This window comes from Acomys russatus, chromosome 24, assembly GCF_903995435.1.
Source record: "Acomys russatus chromosome 24, mAcoRus1.1, whole genome shotgun sequence".
NCBI lineage: Eukaryota > Metazoa > Chordata > Mammalia > Rodentia > Muridae > Acomys > Acomys russatus.
The window spans coordinates 53979226-54004381 of NC_067160.1; the positions used below are offsets into that span (position 1 = coordinate 53979226).

A 25156-nucleotide genomic window follows, 5' to 3' on the forward strand; every position below is an offset into this window, starting at 1 on the left:
GTTTGAGTCCAGCCTGGGCTACAAAGTGAGCTCTAGGCTATCCTGGGCCGAGAGTGAGACTCTGCCTCAAAAAACAACAACAACAAGAAAAATGAGCTAGGAAAAGTATTTCTATAAACACAATAATCAAAAGGTAAAATAAAATCACTTAATGGCTCATGCTATCCCGGCACTCGGGAGGCAGAGGCAGGTGGATCTCTGAGTTTGAGGCCAGCCTGGTCTACAGACTGAGTTCCAGGACAGCCAGGGCTACACAGAGAGGCCCTGTTTCGAAAAACTTGCAAAAAAAGAATGTTAAATACTGTCGGCCACAGTGGCATACACCCATAGTCCTGATGCACAAGGAGGCTAAGGCAAAAGTTCACGGCTATATAGTGAGTTTACGGTCAGTGTGGCCTACACAGGGAGAGCCATCTCCTAAAGGAGGGTAGGGGAAAAAAGTCAAATTACGAGCCTTTTTTTTTTTTAATAGGGAAGCAGTCTTTGTCAGCTAAGAATAATTAATACATCAATGTCACCTATACACTAAAGAAGCCATTTACTGCACACTCTCTGAATGAATGCACTCAGAGGTGTTTTATGAACATACTCATTACCTCATTTAAAGTTCACAATGATCGCTATTGTGCAGGCGAAGGCGCCAGGGACTAGAGCTGTGCAAGTGAGGCCGAACAAGACTGAAGATGCAGATTTACAGAGGGGATGAGCTCACATATGGAGACTGACTTTTTGTTCTTGGAATGCTTCGAGGCAAAGAAAGGGGTCTGGGTTACCACTGTGCCCACAACCTCCTTCTCGGGTGACAGCAGGCCCTCACCTGTGACCAGAGCCGTGACCGCAGGTCCTGTTGCCAGTCAAGTAGATATTATTGGTAAGATATACATAACACAGACTTTGCCACTTTAACCATCTTTTTAAAATGCTTTAAAACACCTACATAGAACCATTACCACTTTTTAAAATGTCCGGTTCCATGGCACGAAGTCCACTCACTTTTTTGTGAGACTTGCTATGGTTTCAGTTCTCTGCTATGGAAATGCCCAAACATTCCCACAAGGAGGGACAAGTCACAAAAGAGCCCTGCCAGGCAGCTTTAGCAATTACACACACATCTTGACAACCTGCTTCCTTTCTCCTTCCCACTGCATAAATGCTCTTTAACTGAACTGCAAAGAACAATGAAAATCCGATACATTGTTACCAAGCCCCCCATTCCCTAGGTCAGCAAGATGCACTTGGTCCTCATAGCAGCCAATAACAGCGACATGAGCAGAGCCTTGCACACACCTCTGTCGCTGCCTGACTTCAGCTTGCCACCAAGAAATCCTGATTCAGCCCCCAGTCCCCAGCCCCCATAGCTGCCTCCACACCCTGGTCTCCTTACAGAACAAGCCCCGCCTCTGATCTTCCTCAGCTGTGTCTCCCAGTTGTCCCCCCACCCCCACCCCGCAACTCTCTCCCCACACCCCTATTACAGGAAATCTGCTTCCTCCAAAGTCCAGCTCCACTCTTGTCTGAAAGGAGTTAGGGTCTTAACAAAGTTTTCTCTGCCCATGTGGAGCCCATAGACTAGACAGTGCATCTCCAGCTCCCCAGTCATGCTGGGAAGTGAGCCCTGATGGGACCCGCCTGCAGCTGCTGAGTGGAAACCTCTCCATGGAGGTTTTCTTTGATCTTGCCTGAGAGTTTTGGCCTGGACTCCTGAGAGCGGGAGGTCGCCTTGCTAAGTGTCCCTGAGCCTTGTCACTTCACAGCACACAGCAGGTTCACCTCACAAGTTTGTTGAACATCCTCTAAGTTTTCCCAAGGGGAGACAGAGGTCAAAGCTGCTGCCTTGTCCTTCCAGATCTATGCCCATATCCCGTAGTGCACTTGGCCATCGATCTCCCTATCGCCTACAAGAGGGTAGTATCTTCACCCTTGACCCCACGCATGGCGGCCAGCTAGCCTAGGAAATGCACATGCTATCTAGGTTTAGGGTTTCCACTAATGCAGCAGAGCTGGCCACCACCCCTCTCCCAGGACTTCCGCTCACAATACTCTCACGACAGGCAGTCTATTCAAATCACCAGGAATTGATATTCTCTTACCTGCATCTGAAAACAATCTCGTCCTTCAATTGGATTATAAGTTCTCCATAGTCAAGGGCACATAACTCTATACACTAATCAGACATGGGTGGGAAATCCATAAACACTTGTGGTCAATTCATTAATCAGTGTAATTGGCATTACAGCCTCGGGGTACACTGGGAAACCTACGTGTGAGCTACAGCGGAGCAAAAAAGTCCTTCCTTGCTTTTCAGTCATAACCCAGAACACAGCAAGAGCAGCCTGTTTTCCCTTCCAAGACAACTTTTGACAGTTTCTCCTAACTGCTCCTTGTACCCAAATATCTTGGAAGCAGCCATACAAAACAACAGATGCTTGCTATGTTAAAGTACAGCTGTGCTTCAAAAATGCAGGTGCCACCAGAGACCTAGGTCTGCACCTGTTGAGGGAGACTTACCCTCAGCCACCACCATTCAGAAGTGATATTTTACAGCAGGGCTGTTCCTTGCCTATCCTCAGACCCAGCAGGGACCCCTTAGAGTCTGGGCAGATGCATGCTGCTGTGGAGATTCAAAGTGGACTAATTTCTAACTGGCCGTTAGGAACAAGAAGCACACCTTTAAGCAGGCCTCCTACCACACTGCCTGAGTTAAACTTCAGGGTGCCAGGTGAGTCTTCGCTTGACTCTGTAAATGATCTGTCCTTGCAACAGCTGCCTCAAGGCACTACACATAGCATATGAATCAATACTTTTCAAAAATGAAGACACAACAACAGGTACTTTAAGTAAAATATATACAGTAGGATTTAATTTTCCTTTGAAGGCCCAGGAAGGTATGCATAGATTTCTCCATGCCCTGGTGATTCATTAATTATCAGCAACCAAGACATTTACCATAACTGTCTGTCAGGAGAGCTCTTGAAAGTTCATCTAGTGACCACTGGAAGGCGTTACTTTTAGTTGCATCCTTTGGGAGGAAAACTGTGTACTTTGCGTACACTGAATAAACACAGTGCAGGGAGAAGACACAGCTTGACCCAAGTGTGCTTACTGTCCACACAGGTAGCTGTCTTTCTACAGGCTGTGGATGTGAAAAGGATGTGGCAGGCAGATAAATGGGAACCCCAGGTGCAGACTCACAGTCTATCCAGAGGCTGTGCAGTTTGGGCTGCATTTTTATCCACAATGTGTATGCAAAAAAAGAAAAAAAGTTCTAACAAACATTTCAATCCACACTGTACCTCTTTTGGTGCCTGCTTTGAAAGGGGACTGCACTATTCATACAAAGGAAAGCCACTAGAGCCGGACTCCACTGTGGACCCTTCCTCACAGCGCCCTGCTGGAACCCCGAGACACTCAGTACCCACAAGACTCATTTGGGACACACTGCTGCCACCAGATATAATAGTTGCCATGACATATGAATAGCTAACACTTAGTGACTGCCACCTGGAACAGGATGTGAGCTGTGTTTCCATTATTGTCGCCCTGTTTGACAAAGGAAAAGATTAAGGTGAGTAATCGCAAAAAAGCTGGGAAGCGTGCACGCGGATAAACGGGAGCCCCAGGTGCAGACTCACAGCCAATCCAAAAGCTGCGCAGTTTGGGCCCATCTTTCTTCCATCACATAGCCTAAGTCCTAAAAACAAGGGCTGGCTTGCTGGCGCTCTCTCTCTCTCTCTCTCTCTCTCTCTCTCCCTCCCTCCCTCTCCCTTTCTCTCTTCCCAGGGTCTGACTTAAACCTACCAATAAACAGCACTTTCCTGAGTTGCTTTCTGTGGAAAGTTTCTTTCTGTTAGAAGCCCTGCCTGCCACGTTGAAAGATGGAGTTAAACAAGGCACAAACCCTTGTCCTGGGCATGGAGGGGACTGAACCCTGGTGCTCCCGCACTGGAGCAGGCAGCCAAGCATCTCATTCAAGCTCAGAGCCAGCTGCAAAGCCAACTGGAATTAACATGGATTCCTAGAGACCTGAAGCTTTGTTAAGGAAGACACATGGGTCCTTACACACCTGACAGTCTGCTCAACAACCATACGGAAATCCTTTGAGGGGAAGGCCCAGTGGAAACCTCTGCTCTGACCAGCTGCTGCTCCACTCGCAGTCCACACTGTATCAGAGACAACACTGCACCCCAGAGCGATGCTAGGGATCAGTGTCAGCTTGACGAATCTCAAGGATGCAAAGTGCTGCTCTTGACCTCATCTCTTTTGCTTACTACCTCTGCAGAAACCAGAAGGCTCCTGGAGGAGGCCTGGGGATCACTATAAGCCCACCGGGCAGAGGGCCTCACTGTACACTATGACAGATGAGGAGCACCTTTGTGAGTCACCCCTGAAGGTCGGCAAAACCATTTCAGAGTGAATGCATTTTCTTCCCTTATCCCAGTCAAAAATAGAATCAAGCCAAGTTCATATTCTACAGCACGTACATAGCTTAGAGTTTCTTCTTTGGGGAAATTCTCCTGCCCTCTGCCACAGTATAAAGGCACCATGGTTGTGCCAGCCCCCTCCCAAGGCTCACACCTATGACTGAGTAGAGCAATCGACATGACCAACTGGAAGAGAAAGAAAAGGCTGAAGTCCGCTCTATAGATGGGTAAGTGAGCACTAGCCAAAACAAATGTCAGCTGACTTACAGACCCACAGAGTTGCCTTCGAAAATCAACAACAAGGGGGAAATTGCCCTTCGGCGGAGCAGCAAGACAGAGTGTCAAAGGTTAGCTATGGACAACAATACATGCTCTCATGGGCTGAGGTGGTTGCACGCTTACATCAGTGAGTCGGGACAAGGACAGAAGTAGACACATGGGGAATGGAAATGGTGGATGAGCCCATGTGTCATCACTACCCCCCAAGGAAAAGGCACTTGGCAACCAGAAGACAAGTGCCAGCCTACTGTCTACCTAGTGCATCTACCCAAGGTGGCCATGGTGACAGAAATGGGCTAAACAGCATGAACAGACCCTTCTTGAAGTGATTTGATTCCTGGTGCCAATAAACAACATCTGCCAGCAAGAGACACTGACACTGAGTGGAGAGGATAGGTTGTTCCTCAAGGAGGCCAACAGCTGCTTGGTGAAGCTGATGATCTGACATCGTCTATCCTAGAGGGCGAGCAGTGTACTCTCACAGGAATGATGTCTGTGATGGCACGACATCACTATGTAAAGATGAGGTACCATGCCCCAAGACACAGGCTGGGCATCAAATCAGAGAGCTCTGGAGGATGCTGTGCCTCTGGGGGAGGAATGCACAGGTCTCAGAGTGAAGGGAACCAAAAGAAATGTCCTGTATACTCAGAAGAGACTTGGAGCATCCCTTTCCTGGGACTCCAACCTCTGTGATGAGGACTCTTGGCCCCTGCCAGGGGCGAAGGAGATGCAGTACGAGTTTCACTGTGTTATGGCACGGCTGCCCCGTGGGCACTCTGCAATCCCAGTCTGAGAATCAACGGGAGCACAGGGTGTCATCGTCCTGCTCAACGCTGGCTCTGAGAAGCAGGCAGCGGAATGACGAGGAATGCAGGTGGCATCTAGGCCACCCACGTGGTGTTCCTTGCAGACTCACTAATTGTGACTCTAGGCGTCCTGTTTTAGAGGGGCCTGGTGACGGGGGCTCGGGTGTGGCAGGAATGAAGCTCTGGGCCTCCCTGAGCCAGCACTGCAGCTAAGGGTGAGCAGAGCCCGGAATGATCAGCTGACACCGAGCAGCTGAGTGTCAGGGGTAGCAACAGCATTCACTATTGGTGGTGGGAGGTTGTGCAAGCCTGCCACTTCTGGGGATGGGGCCAGACCAGGATAGGTGAGATTCAGTCAGAGTCCTCTCCTAGGAAGCCCCTGTGGCCAGCTGTGGGGGCAGTCAGTCAGCTCCTTCAGAGCCTGCCCCAGCTACATGCGGGAGCCTCACTGCAGTGCAGCCTTCCTGGAGCCCCTGCGGCAGCCCAGAGTGAGGCAGGATACAGAGGAGCACTTTTTGCTGAGCATCAGGCAGTGACCGCTTCAAACATTTCCCAGGAGGCCAAGGCCCTTTGGATGCAGGCAAACTATTCTCCCACTGCCTAGACCTGTTCCTTCCCTTCCTCTCCCAGGCACTGACCCCTAACAAACACACCACACCCCAGCATCCATGCTTTGTACAGCTAATCAGTGTGGCTGTTGGGATTCTCACACAGAGGTCTGCATCTGGGGACTGTGGACAAAGTGTGAGACCCAGAGTCAACACATATAGCTAAGGAGAGTGACAGCACTCCTCAGAATGACTCAGGTGCCCTATGCAGCCATATTCATTCTTCCCTCTACGGCTGACTGGCTTTGGCCAGTGAGCTGCCATCTCATTCCTTGGACTCCGTAGCTATAAATCTAGACTCATTTGTAGTACAGAAGTGTCTGTCCACCCAGGCTGATAAAGTACTGCCTCTGCCAAATGGCAGTGTGCACTGGGCAAAGCTCCAGGGCCGCCAGGCATACCTAAACATAAAGCTCTGCAATGGAGGGACCACACCCTTCCACCTGCTAAGACTTGGAAGCCATGGGCTTGAGGCTGGCTTCCCAGACAGGTCTCCAGCACACGGGGACATGACCTCTAGGAACAGCTAAGCCAAGCTGAGGAGAGATTCAGAGGCCACGCAGAAGCCTGGGGAAAGACAGGGAAAATGTGCTCTAGAGTCTGAATGTGTCTGCCTTTCCTAATCCATCTTACCTGAGAGAATGGGGTATTCCGAATTCTCTGCAGCTGCGGGAGTTTCCTAACCCAGGATGAGGCAGAAGACTTGCCCCCTGACTCCTCCAGTCTGGGTTCCATGGTGCCCAAATATGCTTCCTCAACAATACAGAAGTTCCTTTGGGGTGACGACAGTTCTGCATAGTGTCTACATGTCTGCTGAGCAAACTGCATTGAATTAATTGGTCATAGGGGACCTCTAAATTCTAAGTGCTCCTTTGTTAAAAATAAAAATCTGCCCAAAGCCAGTTTGTGTGTGTGTGTGTGTGTGTGTGTGTGTGTGTGTGTGTGTGTGTGTGTGTGTGTGTGTGTAAGAGAGAGAGAGAGAGAGAACTCATTCCAGCCACATATGATGTAAAAAGTCAGGTCTATGTACAGCCTGTAGGGGATAAGGCCCATTTTAAACAACAAGAGATTTGGAGGAAGGAGAAAATGTAATTGACAGCTATAGCTTACTTAATGTATTATATAATTTCATTGGTTTTTTTTTCCCCAACACGCCCAAGTCTAAACCCCCTTTCCCACTCCAAATCAACTTCTATTTTGTTATGTGCCGACTGGAGAGAGGAACTTTCTAGAGCCACCATGCTTGGAAATCATGCTCACAGTATTGTTAAAAGTGAAATTGGTGTCACTGTATGCCTGTGTGGGTTGCAGGGCTACTTTCTTTAGAGTACTGTTGAGCCCATGGTTCCCTCTCCTGACAAGTCCTCAGCTCTACCCAGCACACCGGTAGCTGGAGAGCAGCCATGAGGAGAGTCCTGCAGATGAGAGGTACAGCCCTTCAGAGGTGTGCCAGAGCACCAGAGCACACTGGAAAAGAGGCCTGAGACATGCATGTCACAGAAGGAGTCTCTGCAGACTGGGTACAAAAGGAAACCTGGGGAAAAAACAGGGGAAGACCCTGTCCTATGACAAGGGTACCCTCCATAGTTCAAGATTAAGCTGTTTTCAGTTTGATCTGAGACCCAAGTCTTGTTACAGAAGGTTAAGGGTGAGGTCACTGGGCGAAAGATGAGCCAGGGAAGGGATGAGGCGAGCAGGAGAAGTTTCTGCTTAGCTGGCCTTCGTCTGGATCACAGGGATGCTTAGCTGGCCTTCGTCTGGATCACAGGGATGCTTAGCTGGCCTTCGTCTGGATCACAGGGATGCTTTCTCACCTCTACTGCTTGTTTAGCATCCAGCATCCAGCATGGTGGGCAGCAGGTTTTATTCCTTGAATCATAAATGTGAACAAACTGGAGCTTAGTGAATGTCAATTTAAGCCAGGCACAGTGGCCCTCGTAAGCCAGCACTCAGGAGGCAGAGGCAGGAGGCTCATCACAAACGCAAGGCTAGCTTGATCTATCTAGTGAGTTCTAGACTAGCCAGCACTACACAGCAAGATGGGTCTCAATAAATAGACAAAACTAGAGCAAACCAAAAGAATGGCAAGAATAATGTGAATTTAGACATCAGTGATTCAACAATTATTAAGTAGTCCCACAAAAATAAAAAGTTAAAAAAAAAAATCAAAGCAAATGTGCTAGAAGCCTGTCACCACCGACAGCCACTGCAGACTATCACATCCATACAGGAAGGGAGATGGCAAGACCTCAAAGCCAAGGCACAGAGAACACACAGACAAAGCCCCTTGTTGAGACCCTGCACAGTTCGGTTTCTGAAATTCCCAAGGCAGCTGAGGGGATGATGCGCAGACAGTAGGCATTCAGCAAATAAGTAACCACAGATTTGCAAGTAAGTATGCTTCCGAGAGCCCCATGTTAAGGCCTCACAGGAAATGCTGATCTACCTTTTCACCAACCCTAGCAGAAGGCCTGACCCTTGCCTGCACTTCATCAAGGAAGTTACCTGGGCTCAGTGTTCAGGTGGCATCACTAGTCACTAGGGAGATGCCTACAAGGAGACCGCTCTGCACACCTGCTCACACAGCTGCTGCTGTCACCAGAGCACAGGTGAGGGTGTGGAGCACCTGGACTCTCAAATCCTGCTGCTGGGGACATGAAGCCATACAACGTCTTTGGAAGATAGTTCATCAGTTTCTTAAAAAGTTAAACATACATCTCTGCGACTGAGATACTGTCACATCAAACTTACGTGTATGTATTTATATATGCCACATACAAGATTCTTAAAAGTACAGGAAAAAAAAAACCAGAAGCCCATGTCGATACAAAGATTGGTACATGAAGGGTCAGAATGGCTTTATTCATGGCAGCCAAGCAACCCAAATGTCATCAAGACAAAGAGACAAACTGTGGAATATTCAATGGAATACTATGGGAAAAAAAAAAAGAAAAGAAAAGAAAAAAGAAAGAAAGAAAAAAGACCCATACATGCAACAATAAGGCTGAATCTCCATGGTTATGTCGAATACTAAAGACACAGTTTTAGAAAGAAGGTGTATGTTATTTGACTTCATCTACATAAAGTTCTAGAAAATACAAACTAATCTACAAGAGGAATGATAAAGGGCATGGGACAGTATCTGAGATGGGAAATGATGTTCATTTTCTTGGTTATTGCAAAGTGATACTTATACATGCTTATATAGTAATTCACAATTTAAATACATGACTTATCATGAAATATAGCTATTAAATAACGACTGTAAAGAACACATGTCAGATCTAAACTACATTGTCACATGTATACAAACACACTTAAAAAAATCTAAATTGCCGGGTGTGGTGGCGCACGCCTTTAATCCCAGCACTCGGGAGGCAGAGGCAGGCAGATTGCTGTGAGTTCGAGGCCAGCCTGGTCTACAAAGCGAGTCCATGATGGCCAAGGCTACACAGAGAAACCCTGTCTCGAAAAACCAAAAAAAAAAAAAAAAAAAAAAAAAAAATCTAAATTGTGTGCTTGTGATTTCATAAGCGTCTTAATTCTCAAGTACCCACAGGGTAGCACAGCACGTCTAGCTACACAGCCTAACTACATGAATAGCATAGAAGATGGCACAGAAGAATGTAAGTGGAGCCGCCAGCCTCTCTGTAGTCACAGGTTAACGTGAATGTGGATGAAGAGGTGGTCAGTACTGACCCTGGACACTTCTTGGAAGTGGACTACATGGTGACGTGAGGCTCCGTGTTCTCCTCAGTTGAACCCCAGCAGGCCCCATCACTTCCTCAGTGCGCTCTGCAAGCTCTCCTCACAGTGCTCCTCTCACTGAACGCAGGCTCTGACAGCCCTGGAGAACTCCTCACATCCCAGTGGAGGCAGCACTCTGAATCTCAGGTACCAGCAGGAATCCTCCAGGGAGCTATTCCCACTGGACCCCGGGTCTCCCTCGTGAGGGTCGCACGGTTCCAGTGGGCAGCTGTGGTTATCTCTGGCAGGCTCAGCCTCTTTCTTTGGGAGCCAGCTCTGTACTGGCCCAGCTGTCTGAGTGCCCAGCAGTAGCAACTGGTCCCTGCCCACTCCTCTCACTTCTCCATTAACAACACATTTCCACTACCTTCACCACGCCTCCTGATTGAAGGAAAATATCCAATTCTTTCCACACTAGACCCATTTGGAGAGATTTATGTCGCAGCAAGCTAGCCGTCAATATGACAGGGGCAGCAAACAGTGCCTCTGGGGTTTACTGCTGGGAGTCCATCTACTGGCAGTGAGTGCTGGGCTAACTGGCACCTTAAGACCGGCGTCCATTGTGCCCTAAGTGACTCCAGCTGAGGCACAGCCACTGCCCTCTCAGGCCTGGATCGCAGAGCTGACACTGAGCCTGTGAGTTTCAGGACTCTTTGGCAGAAGTGAACAGAAAACCTGGCTCACTGCTTCTCTGTCGTCTATATGCTCTGCAGAGACTTCTGTGACTGCAGCCTATAGCTTACCTAATGGCCAGTGTGGTGGAGAGAGAGACACACCAGGAGATCACGGGAATTACTCTCATCCCAGGCAGGACAGAAGCATTTCAAAGAGCCTCGCTCATACCCAGCTCTAGTTGGGAACCCTACGGTGTGAAAAGCTAACACTCCTAGGCTCCAGCTCTTTGCTACACAACAGAATTAAACAAACACCCTTTGCTTTCAATTACTTTATCATGTCTGCTGTTTGAAAGACTGTGCTAAGCAAGATTCAACATATAATAAAGCTACGGCTTTGTTTACTGTGATTCAAAATCGATGCAATGCTTTAGAATAAATGGTTTTAGAAATAAAAAAAAAAAAAGAAAAGAAAGAAAGAAAGAAAGTAAAGGGACCCAGGCCTATCTGATGAGCCTGAGGAACCACCCGTTCTTTTTCTTCCTTTGCCCTGTAATGGCCAATGATGTAATGGCCACAGCAGACAGCTGTCTTCCTGGATAAAACCACCTTGTAAAGGAGAAATGCAATTAGAGGGCACAATGGAAGAGCATTTTGAACTGATCCTGCAGGCTGCCCCGCTCCACTCGCGTTTAATGGCTAGGTTCTTTATTACTGTTTTCTAGTCTATGCGACTGCTCTGTGATTCAGTATCTACGGAAGCTTCTCAGTTCTCTCTGTGTCATATACAGTCTGAGACAAAAACAGGACAAGGCACCTTCGAGCAGGGCCACAACCAGAGCTAGTCCCTGAGGGCTACAGGTGGCCATGCTGTCCAGAGCTGGGCACTAAGGCTACAGGTATCTGTGAGGTCAGGGATGTAGGATGTGACAGAGCTGTCACTGTAACTCCGATGGTCTCCCTTGCCATCCCTCACTTGGTTTGGGCACTCCCCTAAGAACATAACGTTTTATCACAAAGCCTTCAGATACAGTCTCCCCATCATCCGTGGCTCTGCTGTCTGCTGTTTCATGTAGCAGCAGTCAACCACAGGCTGAAACATCTTCAGATAAGCCATGTGGCATCCTAGAACCTGAATTCCAAGAACCCTTATTCGACTCAGGCCAGCACCCTGGACTTGCCAAAGAGAAACTAGAAAGGGCTCCCAGTAAGTGAAAATACAGTTTTGAGCTTGATTTAAAAAAATAAAAATATGACTAAGATCTGTGGCAACAAGAGCCTGTGCCTTGAACCTAGGAAGGAAGCACAGGGTGGGGAGGGTGTGGGTTAGACTGCATCATACACGGGCTCATATGGAAGAGGCACTGTATTCGTGAGACTCAGGGCTCGGAGTGTCCGTTCTCTGTGAACATGTTCTGGGGATAAGGACGTGAACGTACACATGAGCGCAGGCGTACAGTGAGCCTGTCAGCCCAGCAGCACCGCGCACAGCAAGAAGGTCTCAAGACCCTACATGCTGACCACAACACTTGGCAACAGGATGCAGGTGTATTTAAAGCAAGTGCGGCCCATCCATCAAGCTGCCCCCGTGGCTTGTGAGCACCTCCTGCTGCACATGCCTGGAGAGGGGGTCTTCATCTCTCCCTCGGTTTGCAAGACTTTTCTGCGCCATGATGTTCCTGGCCTGGCAGTCACACACCTCACCTGCTCTGAGTGAAAAGGACACAAGGAAAGTGGGAGGCCAGATGGGAATGGGGCTGGGGACATCAGGCGTCCTGCCACAGGCAATACCTCTGAGTGTGGGCGACCAGAACCCCCCTGAAACAGGAACAAAGTTCTGCCATTTGTCTCAAGTATTACAGTCCCAACAAGCTACAGATTTTGGTCCGTGGCTATTAGATGAACGGAGCACAGTTCTCTCAGGGGAAGAGAAGTGGCTTTTACAACATACATGCTAATGAATCGCAACGATATAGAGCATTTAAAACAAAATGTCCCTATATTTATTCTCCACGGACAGATTTTTACATTAATATTTATGAGGGATTCCTCGTTTATTTCTCCCAGAGACTTTTCTCCTGCCCAAAGAGGGGGATAGAAGATAAGTAACATGAACCAATTATCTTTTAAACAGCTACAAAGGACTAGCTTATTCATCTGCAACCTGCCACTTGATTCATCTTCCTAATACACCATTGTCACAGACCAGGCCATGCTCGCCAGCCCCAGGGACCTGCTCTTCCACAGTGTGCTAAAGCTGGCTTTGAGGCCCTGTCCTCTGTGAAAGGCTCCAGGCCCAACCTTCCCCCTACACCCCGCTCCGTCTGTCCACATGGCACGTGGTTCTGCCATTTACACATCCAGCCCTTACAGTTATGATTCACTACGTGTCCTGGTTACTGTGAACATGTCTAAAAGGTCTTGTAAAGCCGGGCGTGGTGGCGCACACCTTTAATCCCAGCACTCGGAAGGCAGAGGCAGACAGATCTCTGTGAGTTCGAGGCCAGCCTGGTGTACAAAGTGAGTCCAGGACAGCCAAGGCTACACAGAGAAACCGTGTCTCAAAAAACCAAACCAAACCAAACAAAACAAAACAAAAACAAAAAAGGCCTTATAAGTGGTTGTGGGAAGCTAGGAGATGGATGACTCAGTAAAGTAGTTGCCACACAAGTGCAAGGACCCAAGTTCAGTCCCCAGCTCCTATAGAAAAAGCTGGACGTGGAGCTTCAAACTTATAATCACACCACTGGGGAGAAAGACACAGGAGGATGCCAAGAGCCAGCTATCCTAGGAGAATAAAGATCACCTCAGGTCCCAGGAAATGGTCCTGACTCAGAACCAAGGTGGACAGCTCCTGATGTACAATACCAGAGGTGAACTCTGTGTACACACACACACACACACACACACACACACACACACACAGAGAGAGAGAGAGAGAGCGAGAGAGAGAGAGAGAGAGAGAGAGAGAGAGAGAGAGAGAGAGAGAGAGAGAGAGAGAGAGAGAAGAAGAAGAAGGAGGAGGAGGAGGAGGAGGGAGGGAGGGAGAGAGGGAGAGAGGGAGAGAGGGAGAGAGACAGATAGACAGACAGACAGACAGAGACAGAGAGAGAGACAGAGATATTTTCATCCTTATCAGCCAGGGAAGCGGCCACACATCAGTGCTTGAGGTATTGGGGAGGACCTGGGTGGCAGGGAGAGTGCGCTAGGTGTCATGAAGACCCCTGGGCTCGAAGCCTTCCTGAATGAGGAGGGAGGGAGCACTCTCTTCTCCACAGGAACCACGTTGCACTTGACTGACTCAGAGACTCTCTCCTCCTCTACCTGCCAAGCTCATGAGTCCTCATGAGGACATAAGCGTAACAATGATGATGGGCTTGTCTCTCCGCAGAGACGCTAAAGAGACAGAGGCAGAAGGAAGTCTCTTCCACACCCTTTGCCTCAGATGCTTCCCGAGCCTATTTCAGAAGCAGCAGGAGACAGGCAGGTGCAAACAGTGGCAAAGCAGGGAGGAAACCTGTACTTGGGCTGCTGTCAGCCAGTGAGCAAGGCTGGGTGGGGGAAGGCTCTGGGCTCGCCCTAGCCCCTCGGAGGCTGGTTGGCTAGACTGGCCTCAAGAAGTTCTGGAGGCCGGATGTGAGGTACGCAGGAGATTCCTTTCTGTTGCTGGGTTGAGGTGGCCCTTCAGCCACGGTTACAGACAGCAGATGGCTATGGCGGAGTTCTGAGCAATATCTTCACTTTTACATGCGAACTGGCTAAAAGGAATAGACTGAAAGTTACTGTGTTCGCAAGAGAAGGTGGTGGGGCCTGCGGGCCTGCAGTCCCTGTGAAGGCCACCGTGGTGCTGTCTCAGCACTACTCTTCCCATGCAGGACATCTGACACATGTAAGACAGGGGCTTTTCTTACATGGGTGCTGGGGATCAGAGCACAGTTCTTCACGCTCGTATGACAGCCCTTTGCCCTCTGGGCGTCTCCGCAGCCCACATGAAGGTTTCTGAGGGAGGCTGGTACTCCTAGCCAGCCTTGGAGGAGAAGGGCAGAAGTCCTGAGTCAGAAGCTCAGACGTGACGGGGGTTAATAACTGAGCCTCAGAAGCAACAGTTATTGGAAACTGATCTCCTCCTTATTAATATGGTCCCACAATGGAGAGAAAAGATCTCTCCATGTTCTAGAATGCAAACAATGTTTTAATCTTTAATTATATTCTCAATTTCAGCTCTTCTGGAGAACTGCAGCCACCTAGGCCCAGGATTATTTCTTTATTACACAGCCCTCTCTGTGGTATTTAATGAATATTGTTACTTAATGCTCACCAATGGGGGAGAGAAGGACTTAGGAAATTTTCTGAAGACTTTCCCCAAACTCCGCCAACTTTCATCTGCATGCTGCCCTCCAAACGCTTGCTCTGCCGCAGCCCTCACTCAGGCTGAACCCTGTGCGCTGTGAAAAGCCTCCGACAGAGGGTCTGAGCCAACTACTGGCTGTGGCTTTGCTCGGGTCAAACAGAACCCAGCTCCGAGGACACAAGAGGCAGAGTGCTATTCAAGCTCCTGTCGCCATAATGAATTTAATATTAGTGAAATCACCACATAACCACATTCTGCCCTCAACAAAATAGTCTCAGAAGTGAAAACAACAACAGCAGCAGCAGCAGCAGCCATAACAACAACAAACAAACAAACAAACAAACAAAACCCCCCAAACATCCAGAGACACCACCACAAGCATGTAAGCTCATGGGCACCGCAGACATGACTTTCCAGCAGAGCTGCAAAACGCTGGACTTCATAGTTGCTAAGGGGGACGAAGACGGAAAACAAACCAAACCTCCTTTTTTAAAAGGTCTTAAAATCCGCAGAAGAGAGAGAGTGGCAAGAGGCAGCAAGCCACAGGACAGCCTCCCACACAAGCACTGCCAGTGACCCCAGAAGCCCTCGCCCATTCCTCCTTCTCACGAGGACACACAAAGCCACTGCCTTGCTCCCGTGACGCCTGGTGTCTGCACACTGAAGAAATGACAATGTGAGCCTTTGGAGGACAAAGCAACCACATGGAACTGTGAGTGGGTGAACCCGGGGAGCCAGGCGCACGCATAGTGGTGGCAGGAGCCACGCCTCATTTGATTCAACTCCCAGAGCACTCAGTGGCCTAGAGGAGGCAGCGTGCGTGTGTGTGTGTGTGTGTGCGTGCATGTGTGTATGTGTGTGCGTGTGCGTGTATGTGTGTGTGTGTGTGTGTGTTTTAGTACAGGGCTGAGTACGGTGGCATTATCCCCGTGCCCCCAGCTGATGGTGCTTCTTTCCGAGAACTGCACCACGCGTTTGCCACAGTGATGCAATTACTCAAACACACGCAGTGTGAAGATAGCTCCCTTGAAGGACTCAGACAATACTGAAACACGCCATATTGAGGAAGGGTCGCCAGGAGGCTCAAAGGATATCAAGCAACAGCATTCAGCATCAAAGTGGGATGAGGCACTGCCACACATGGCGTGAGTCAATCTCTAAAGCTACACACGGAGAAAATGGGAAACAAGCACTATGTCCTGTGCTCCGTTTGTGTGATGCAACTGGAGGAAAAACAGCAGAGACCACACAGGGGTCGCACACAAATGTGGAGACAAGACGTGAGCTCTGAGAGCTCGGCTGTAAACTGAGGTGTGAGATGTGGGAGCTGGCAGGCATCGTGGTTCAGAGATAGGGTTCCTACAGCAGATGCTTTTGAACAAGTCTGCTTTGTTTACTAATAGGAACAGGTGGAGGGAAAGGAAACCTGGAGCTATAGACGGGAAAGGAAGGCAGTGGGGACCAAGTGCAGGGAGGCCCTAAAGGAATGGCGCTCGGATTCAGCAGGCGGGACCATGGCACGCAAGAAAATGGGGTGCAAAGATGCTGTTAGCCCTAACTGCATGGGGATAGTGGTAGTATTTTCAGAAAGAACCTTTCAGAGAGCCCAGTTTGCCCTCAAACTGAAATGAGGCCAAGGCATGCTGAGTTAAAGCAGAGAGGGCTCTTTCCTCTCTGGCCACTGAAAGCCAGGTTGTCATTAGCTGCACAGGCCACAGTGTTGTGGACCCTTCAGCCTAACCACATAGATCCAAACTAGCATGCCACGTTAACAGAGAAGCATACCAACCCTGCTGCTGGGAGAGAGCACAACAGAGCCATGTCTGACAGATACTAAATACAGGTCTCTCAGAACATGACTCATAGAGCAATCAAATCAGACAACCATTCCAGACACTAACCTCAATCCAATTGGGGGAGGATGGGGGGTCAGGTCAAAGGTCAGGCAATGTTTCCCCAGCAACAGAGAGACAGCCTCTTTCAAAAGGAACAACATCCCCTTCTGTCAAAGACATCACTGAAGAGGACAGCCTCAGGGAGGGAAGGTGCTCAGCGACACACTATGAACACATTTCATTTTTACCTCCTTACAAGCTTCTTGAGGGGAGGTTTGTGAGGGGAGGGGAGTCTTTAATCCCAGCACTCACTCATCCTATGGAACACGGGAGCAACCAAGTCTGCAGGCGACTGTTCAAGCCACTGCTTAACACACGTTGTACAACTGCCCCACATTCCTGTTTATGGTCCCTGCACAGGTCAACAAGGCTAGTACAGAGGTCTAAGAGGAAGCAACCCCAGGAAGCGCCTGGCTGCTTTCTTCACTGGTTAAAGCCCACCCCAGCCTTAGAAACCTGGACGCCTGGAAACACTGGTAGGAGGGAAAGCTGGTGAAACTTCATGGGGTCTGTAAGCAGGTCTTCCCCAGCATCTGACATGGGGACTGTCTCATCCAGTCCAGGGATGTGTCTACAAACACCTACCCTCTCCTTACAGAGCACAAACAAACAAACAAACAAAAAACCCCAAAGTCCGATTCCACCCTGGAGAACCACTGAGTTTAATAGCCTTCGGAGTATGGGTGTTACCAAAGCAGCCATTCCACAGGATAGTCTCTCCCCTGTTGGGATGATAATTTCCCTAACACAGCACAGAGGGACCCCTACTTTAGTAAACTCCTACACTCAGTCTACTCAGACACCTCCTCTTACAGTGAGGGCAAGTGCAGCTAGGGAAGAATTACATGCCAGTGGCCAGGAGGTGTAGAACCAGAACCAGAACCTCAGGTGAGGGGTCAGTGACCCGACTCCTTTCTTCTAGGAGGGGGTATCAAGTGCCAGCAAGCCTGGTCTTGAGAGTCCCTTGCAAGATGATGACAGTGATGGCCACCGTGCTCGGAGCCCAGCACTCTACACCAGCACCGTGACCAGAACATGGATCTTGTCTATGGCAGGACTTGGCATACACTCTTATGATGCCCTGTAACTCGTTTGTTCCCGTCTCTAGTGTCCTGAAAGCAAAAGCACACTTCAGTCCTTTCTGAAGCTCCTGCTCCATGCATTGACTGTGACACTTGTGGGCCTGAGTAAAAGGACCTGACCGGGACTTGCTCTTATCTGGCCTTCCCTGCAGTGTCTTTCCATTGGCAACTGGGCACTTTTAAGTCATGTCTATGTGTCCCTTGGCACTTTTCTTTCAGAAGGAACAACTCGTGCCCTCCTGATGAGCGTCATTCGGACCTCGCGACTCATTTCTAATGGGCAGAACGGCGGGCAACAGATACTTGGAGGGCAAGTTGGAAGGGACAACCTCCTATCGGCTGCTTTTGGAGGCCAGTGCCATACCTGAAGCCACTCAAGAAGCCTGTGATGTGGGAAAGAAGCACAACTTCCTGTCACCAGCCAGCCCGGCTTCCCTGCTGCTGGACTCTCTCAGGATGCTTTAACAAGATGCCAACCAGGGTCCACAGTAAGAGAGCTCAGCTGGGGTCACTGCCCGAGTGCGTCCTTCCTGGAACAGCTCCTGACCTCAGCTGAGCCCTGATGACGACGATGGCGTTAGCCAATTAGTAGCACGTACTGAGAGACTGAGTCAGACCTGCCCAGGCAAGCCACTCTCAGAAGCCTGACCCAGGGGGACAGCACAGGAAATGCCTCGTAGTGCTAGCACTGTGTCCAGGGGCGAGTTATCTGACAGTAGTAGGGAACCGTGAGGGTGTTGGGCTCAGGGAAGGGACAGGTAATTAATAGAGCAACCTGGTGAATCCTGTCTCATAGGGGGCTCAGGGATTTCCTTAATGCCAAGGTAAATGATGGCGAGTGTCTGTAATAGAATGGTGTAACTGGGGCTCTGCTGTAGGACAGCACGACCATTAACTGTGAACAGGCTATTAGCACGCATGGCTGAATGCTTCAGAGAGCACGTCATGCTGCCTCCTGCCATCAGCTACCTCCATAACACACGAGCGCAGAGAGGAGGAGAACATCTCAATTCAATCCTTTCTGCAAAGTTTTGTTCACAAAAATGATCTCGTGTGTGTGTGTGTGTGTGTGTGTGTATTGAAAAAAAAATCCACCAAACCTTAAAAGGGATTTCCTTGGGATGGTGTGACGTATTTATTACCTTTAGTTTTTCTTTACACTACATTAGACATCCACTACTTGTGCGATGGTATTCCTTTTTAACTTTTAAAAAAATGTTCATAATTCCAGTAGGAATTATGTGTCCTCTTCCTAGCCAACATCGAACACAGTGGCAGGCTATGTGGAGTCTGGGCATAGTTCCTGTCTATGAAGCAGTAGTTCCAGGAAGGGATCCCAGGAGGCTGAGAGCCCTAGAGCTCAAAGGCGTGAGCGCAGTAGTCGATCCGTGCAGGAAACGGCTCGGTGGACAGGAAATCATTCTGAGGCCGTATTCTTAGGGTGCTGCTACCACCTCTCACTTTAAAGCACGTCTTTTGAGTGATCTATTATAAATGTACGGTGACAGTTGTGAATACTCCTCTCTCTTTCCCTTTGGCATCGGAACAGTGTCTGTTGATTGCCTCGGTGCTTAAAATAGCTTCTAAGTGTCCTCATAATGGCATGTCACCTGTAAACAGGTTTCAAGCCAATGCAAATTAACAAATGGTGAACAGATGGACCAAGAACTGACTTTTGTCAGGAGAGAGTTAGCAACAAACACTTTTTGGCTTCGGTCTTATGGGACCATTAGAAAGTCTTTCACTTCTTGCCAAACGTCTTGCCTCAGTAGACAATCCATGCAGGGAAAATGACAGATTACAAGGCCCATCAGACTTTGGGGAGCTGCGTGCTGAGATATGCAGAGTCACCGAGTCAACACGAGGCAACACCAGAGTAGCACTCTGCACGAAGCTTTCTGCTTCTCAAGTCAGCTTCCTTTCAAAGAACACGGCACATGTATATGCATGCAGCACGCAAACACAGCCGGGAGAGAGCTCACCTTGTCTGGCAGGTGCAGACTGTGAGAGGGCCCACAGAACGTGGAGACAGCTGTGGACAGGTGCCTGCTCCTGGAGAGTGCGCAGTGACTCTCCTCAGCCCTCCTCTTTCCTCAAGTGTGTGCCTTAAGCCATCGCCAGTGAGTCCTTGCTTGACCATTTAAGCAGGCCCCTCCTCCCACACTCAATCCTATTTATTCCTAATTGTAACTGGAAACTATGCTTGTAATTCCAGCCTCATGACCTGGAACCCTGCCTGGCACAGTAAGTATCTGCTAACCAGACAAGATCAGTGAGCCTTGAGTGAAGGTGGACATGCATGTCTTCTATGCAAACGATCCTTCGAGCAGCCAACGTAAAGACGCAGCTGGTCGCTGAGGACAGGAGTGAAGAAGACAGAAGAAAAGAGAACGAGGAGGTGGGGCATGTCTGAAGCCCACACATGGTCCCCGGGGTGTGGCCCCTCCGAGGAGTGTGCACACTGGGAGACACCCTACCAGCAAGGCCTCTCAGCACACAGCTTGCCAGCCAAGCGGGTGAAGCAACTGAGGTAACAAATGTTATAAGGAGTAGAAAAAGAAGGCATCCATGCTTCCTGTTTTTATGCTGACCTAGGGAAACAGCTCAGTGGAAAAGCACATTCTACGCATACACAGGCTTGGGTCCAATGCCCAGGGCACACACTTGTGTCCATGTGTGCGCACACATACACACAGAACAAGCACAAACAACAGCATAGGATTTACTTATATAATGTTCAGGGACTGGCAAAACTGTGGTTTTTCTCTTAGAGCGTTTGTTTTGAGACAGGATCTTACTCTATAGTCCAAGGCGACCTTAAACAGAGAGGCCCCTGCTTTAGCCTCCCACATGCCGGGACTCGCAGGCACAGGCCACCACACCAGACTAAAATGGACTATTTGAAGAAATGGGAGCAACTCGGCATAGGGTTAAAGGCAGCTTGGATGCTAGCCGGGAGTCTGAGGACTCTCCTAGGGGTTTGGAACCGGTAGCTACCAGGATGTATACAGGAAAGGAAAGGCACCATGTGGCCTGTGTGCCTACTGTCCCTGCTGGTGAAAGACCAAGGGTGCATGGGACTAGTGGAGTCAGCGGCCAGCCCAGCTCTGACTGAATCCGGCTTAAGCGTGTCCTCTGGGCCTATGCTTACCAGAATGTACACAGGTCAGCTCTACTGGTGTCCTGCCAGCTTCAGGACTAGGCTAAGGAAACATTAAGATATGAAGGACCTAAAACTCCCAGCTGGAAAGTTATACGCCAGGTACATAAAAACTAGAAACCACATCATACCGGCTCCAGAAAAACTTAGGTAGGGTCCGCTGTCTAGGCCAGTCCGGCTAGAGTCCTTTTAAACAGGAAGACACTATTTGGAAGGAAAACAAAACCCTCCTACCAACTCCAAAAGAGAACAAAACAATGTTCACTCGGGTGGAAAGCCCGGCCATAAACCCTTCACTTACTGAGGCGGCAGAACCAGAGTGGTGGGCTGGGCCTTCGGTCTCCTCTTGGCAGACACACCCATCTGGTTTGCAGAGCGCTTCAAGGACTGCTGATTCAAAAGGCCAGACGCTAGACCTGCATGGTACTGCAGCTGCAGAGACAAGAGGGAGAGAACATTCCATGAGCTGGGGACAGCGGGAGTTAAACTATCAATCCCAGGCCAGACTGTCACCTCACACATTTTATTTCAAAAACTGCTGCTAACATCCTGCTGCAAAAAATGTATTCCTAAGGTGATAATTAAATGAAAAGAAAAAGAAGCAAAGTTGTTCCTCGCAACAGTAATGCACCAATGAAAAATGGACACAGTTGAAAGGGTTAAAGTGTTAAAGGGCTGCAGAGCATCACTGCACTGATTTAGAAACAAAGCAAGATGCACTGTGAGGCACTTACGGAGGTGCTGCTCGGTGCTGTGCATTTCTGAAAACTAGCAGAACTGGGGAGGTGTGGTGGTGGAAATACACCCAGGTCTTTCAAGGGGTGGTCTGAAAGCCTGTGTCGTGTTGCGAAGATGAAGATGTTCCCCAACGGACAAAGTTAGTTCCGGGAACTCCTGCTTGTAATAAAAACTACATAACTGATCCTGGACCGTGTAAGCCAGGACCTCAACTTGGCTGACCACACAGGCTCAAGCACACGAGCTGGAACCTTTCTCTGGAGTCACTTTTCCTATTGGTGACGGTACCAGTGTCAGGATGAGAGCCAGCTCCACCAGCTCAATCTAACAACAGCCCATACAAACAGAGCGAGGCTCTAGAGGGAACGGCAGAGGTGGTGACTTCATTCCTGCTCATGTGCCACTGACCAGTGCAGCAAAGAGGAAGCTGTGTGCACGGGGTGGGCTCGGGGCCAGTACCCTCTGTTTCATTCCTGGACGAGCTGATGAGCTTCTGAGGTTACTTACCACACACCATTTTACTCCCCATGGTCTTTTGACTTCTGTGGAGGGGAGAAACAGTACAGCCTCGTTCTAACCCAGACAGCTTGGTATAGAAACCCACCTCGCTGGGCAGTGGTGGCGCACGCCTTTAATCCCAACCCTCAGGAGGCAAAGGCAGGTGGATCTCTGTGAGTTCGAGGCCAGCCTGGTCTACAAAGTGAGTCCAGGACAGCCAAGGCTACACAGAGAAACCCTGTCTCAAACAAACAAACAAACAAAAAAGAAAACCCACCTCACTAACTTATAGTTTGTGTAAAGTGGAACGCATACATGTTGAGTGCACCATTTGATGGTTTAGACTACTGGTTCTCCAACTGGGGGTCGCAATCCCTTTGGGGCGTGAAATGACCCTTTCACAGAGGTTGTCTAGACCATCAGAAAACACAGATTATTTATATTATGATTCATAACAGTACAAAATTACTGTTATGAAGTTGCGGCTAAAATAATTTTATGGTTGGGGTCATCACAACATGTGGAGCTGCATTAAAGGGTCTCAGAGTTAGGAAGGTTGAGAAGCCCTGGTTTAGACAAAGGCATAGAAAATTCCCCAGCACTGCAGAAAGCTCCCTGGTGCCCCAACTTCTGCCAACCCAACATCTGGATTAAAAAGTTTCCCAGTCTCACACACTGCCAAATGTAGCAGAGCTCTGTGACATGTGACAATAGCCTTCCTCTGCTTTTGTAGTTTAGATCCTAAGAATTACCATCAATCTCTCTATAATAAAATTAGCCTTGACAGGTATCCCAATCCTGAACAGACATAAACAAAACACTCAGATGTGCAAGTGCTAAGCTGAAAATTTGGACTGAGACCGTTGCTAACAACTGACATGCTTCTTCCCCTCCTCTCCAATGAAGCAAGGTCTTTAGAATATATATTTAGAACTAACTAAACATACAAATAGTAACTCGTTCTGAATCAATTTCTTCCCGATTGCTTTTCCAAGGCATGGATTTCCTTTGCCGAGTCAGCTGCATTACAGCTTGTGGTAATGAAATGGTGACCACCATATATAAAGGGCTGGGCCCGGACGCAAAGAGCAATAAAGCTCTGAAAAACAAATGGCCCCACCTAAGGCCACCGGGCTGCACACAGAGAAAAAACAAAGACGATTAAAATGATCTGCTCCTTGCAAGTGGCTGTAAAAGAGAAGCTAGCTACCCCATGACCCAGTGAGGGAGAAATGGCTGTGTTTGGAGCATCCACACTGCTTCCTAACAGGCAGTTGACTTACCGGGAGGACGTGCTGGGAAGCCCATGGCCACCCCACACAGGACAAAGACAGATGGCCTTCATAATAAAACAGGAGCTCTTCACAGGCTGGAGAGGGGCATGACTTGGCTCTAACAACTCATCTTAGACCAGTGAATTTTGCTCAGATTTGGTTTTCTCCTACAGATTCCTTAAATGGGAAATCAATGGGAGCAAGGGACAGCACAAGTTTGAAAGACAATGTTTCAAAATGTCAGCTGCTCAGGTTTCGATCTTCCCCACCAGAATCTGCAGTGAGAGCAATAAGCACGGGTCTTTCTGGAATGAAGGGAAGACAGCTTGGCAGGGCCCCTTCTGGCCCAAGGAACCCTCTCTGCCTTTGGCTCTCCATCTTCTTTGTCCATGCAAGCTCAGCCGATCCAGCCCTGCTGACGCTTTTCAAGGCACAGTCCTGCTAACTATGCACAGTGGCAAGGGGATTCTGTCCACCTGGCCCTGTTTGGATCGTTTGCTCGAACAAACAAAAACCAACGCAGCAGAGCTGCACGCTGACTGCTATCTGTCTTTTAGGGTCCTGTGAAACCTCCCCATCATGGTGGCTCTCAGCATGCAGGGCAGCTCCACAAGCGCATACAGGTGGAAGGACTTTCCTTCACCCAAAACAAAGCCTGCCCTTGCAAGCTGACTCATAATGATTAAGTGACATTTGTTAATCATATATAAGATCCCGGTTTCCAGGAACATGGCTCCAACTGTCAAGATCTATAAGGGGCCATTAAATATTAACTGAACCACCTTTATAATGGGCAAAAAGGTCAAAGTTAATAAAACTGACAGGCAGCTCCTGTCCAACTGGATTTATACATTATTTAAACACCAAACACTTCATTCCAGGGAACACTGTTTAGAGCTGAAAAGACTCTTGGAAAATGTCTCCCCGGCCAATGGTTCGGGAGCAAAAGGGGGTTCAGACCAAGTCCACATGCAACACTAGAAACAGGTTATGCACAAAACTCTGCTATAAATTTTCAGTTATAGGTTCTGTACTGTTTTCTTTAAAAATAGATTTCAATAAACAAATTCCCTTCCAAATGTCTTCGGCATGGAAGCAGCTTCATCTCAGAAAAGCCACTTGTCCAAGTTCTGACGTGAGGTTTCCATATAGGATCATTTCTCCACTAACAGGGAGGAACATGACAGAGGCAAGAAATGAAACAGCCTGGCCCCGAACCTTTTACATCCTACAACTGTGGGTAGGAAGGCTTAGGCTACACGTAGGGTCTTCCTTCACCATGGAGCTGCCAGCCCCATAGACAGCAGCTAGCAGCTCGGTCTGTCCTCTGAGGTGGTGGATGCTCCAGCTAGGACTTCACTGTGAGTCGATTTCAGCCTTCTACCTCCCATGAGTTACCTAGGACTGTTCTATTTGCTCTCAACCTAAAGCCCCGTCTAATCAATCATATCCACTAATCACCTCTATACCTGGGGAAATTTCAACAACTCACCATGACATGAGGAAAGACCAATCAGAATTAGTCAAACTTTGATGGCAGCTATTGTAAATAATGCTGAGACTCACTGTCCATGGGAGATGCTCTGAGTATTGCCAGGAGGGGTCCATGAGACTGAAAGCCTGCACAGCATCCTTTTGAGAAAGCGCCCCGGGCTTTGCTCCCAGGAAAGCCTGTGGCTG

At 48.9% G+C, this 25156-nt stretch overlaps 1 protein-coding gene across 1 annotated transcript in view; it reads right to left on the bottom strand.

The window, feature by feature from the left end:
- The window catches only part of Med27 (mediator complex subunit 27), a 185718-nt gene that overhangs the window by 96758 nt on the left and 63804 nt on the right, over positions 1-25156 (bottom strand). The window contains exon 3 of the mRNA XM_051166136.1: positions 21268-21398. Coding sequence (XP_051022093.1) covers positions 21268-21398 — 131 coding nt within the window. The remainder of the gene's footprint in view (positions 1-21267; positions 21399-25156) is intronic.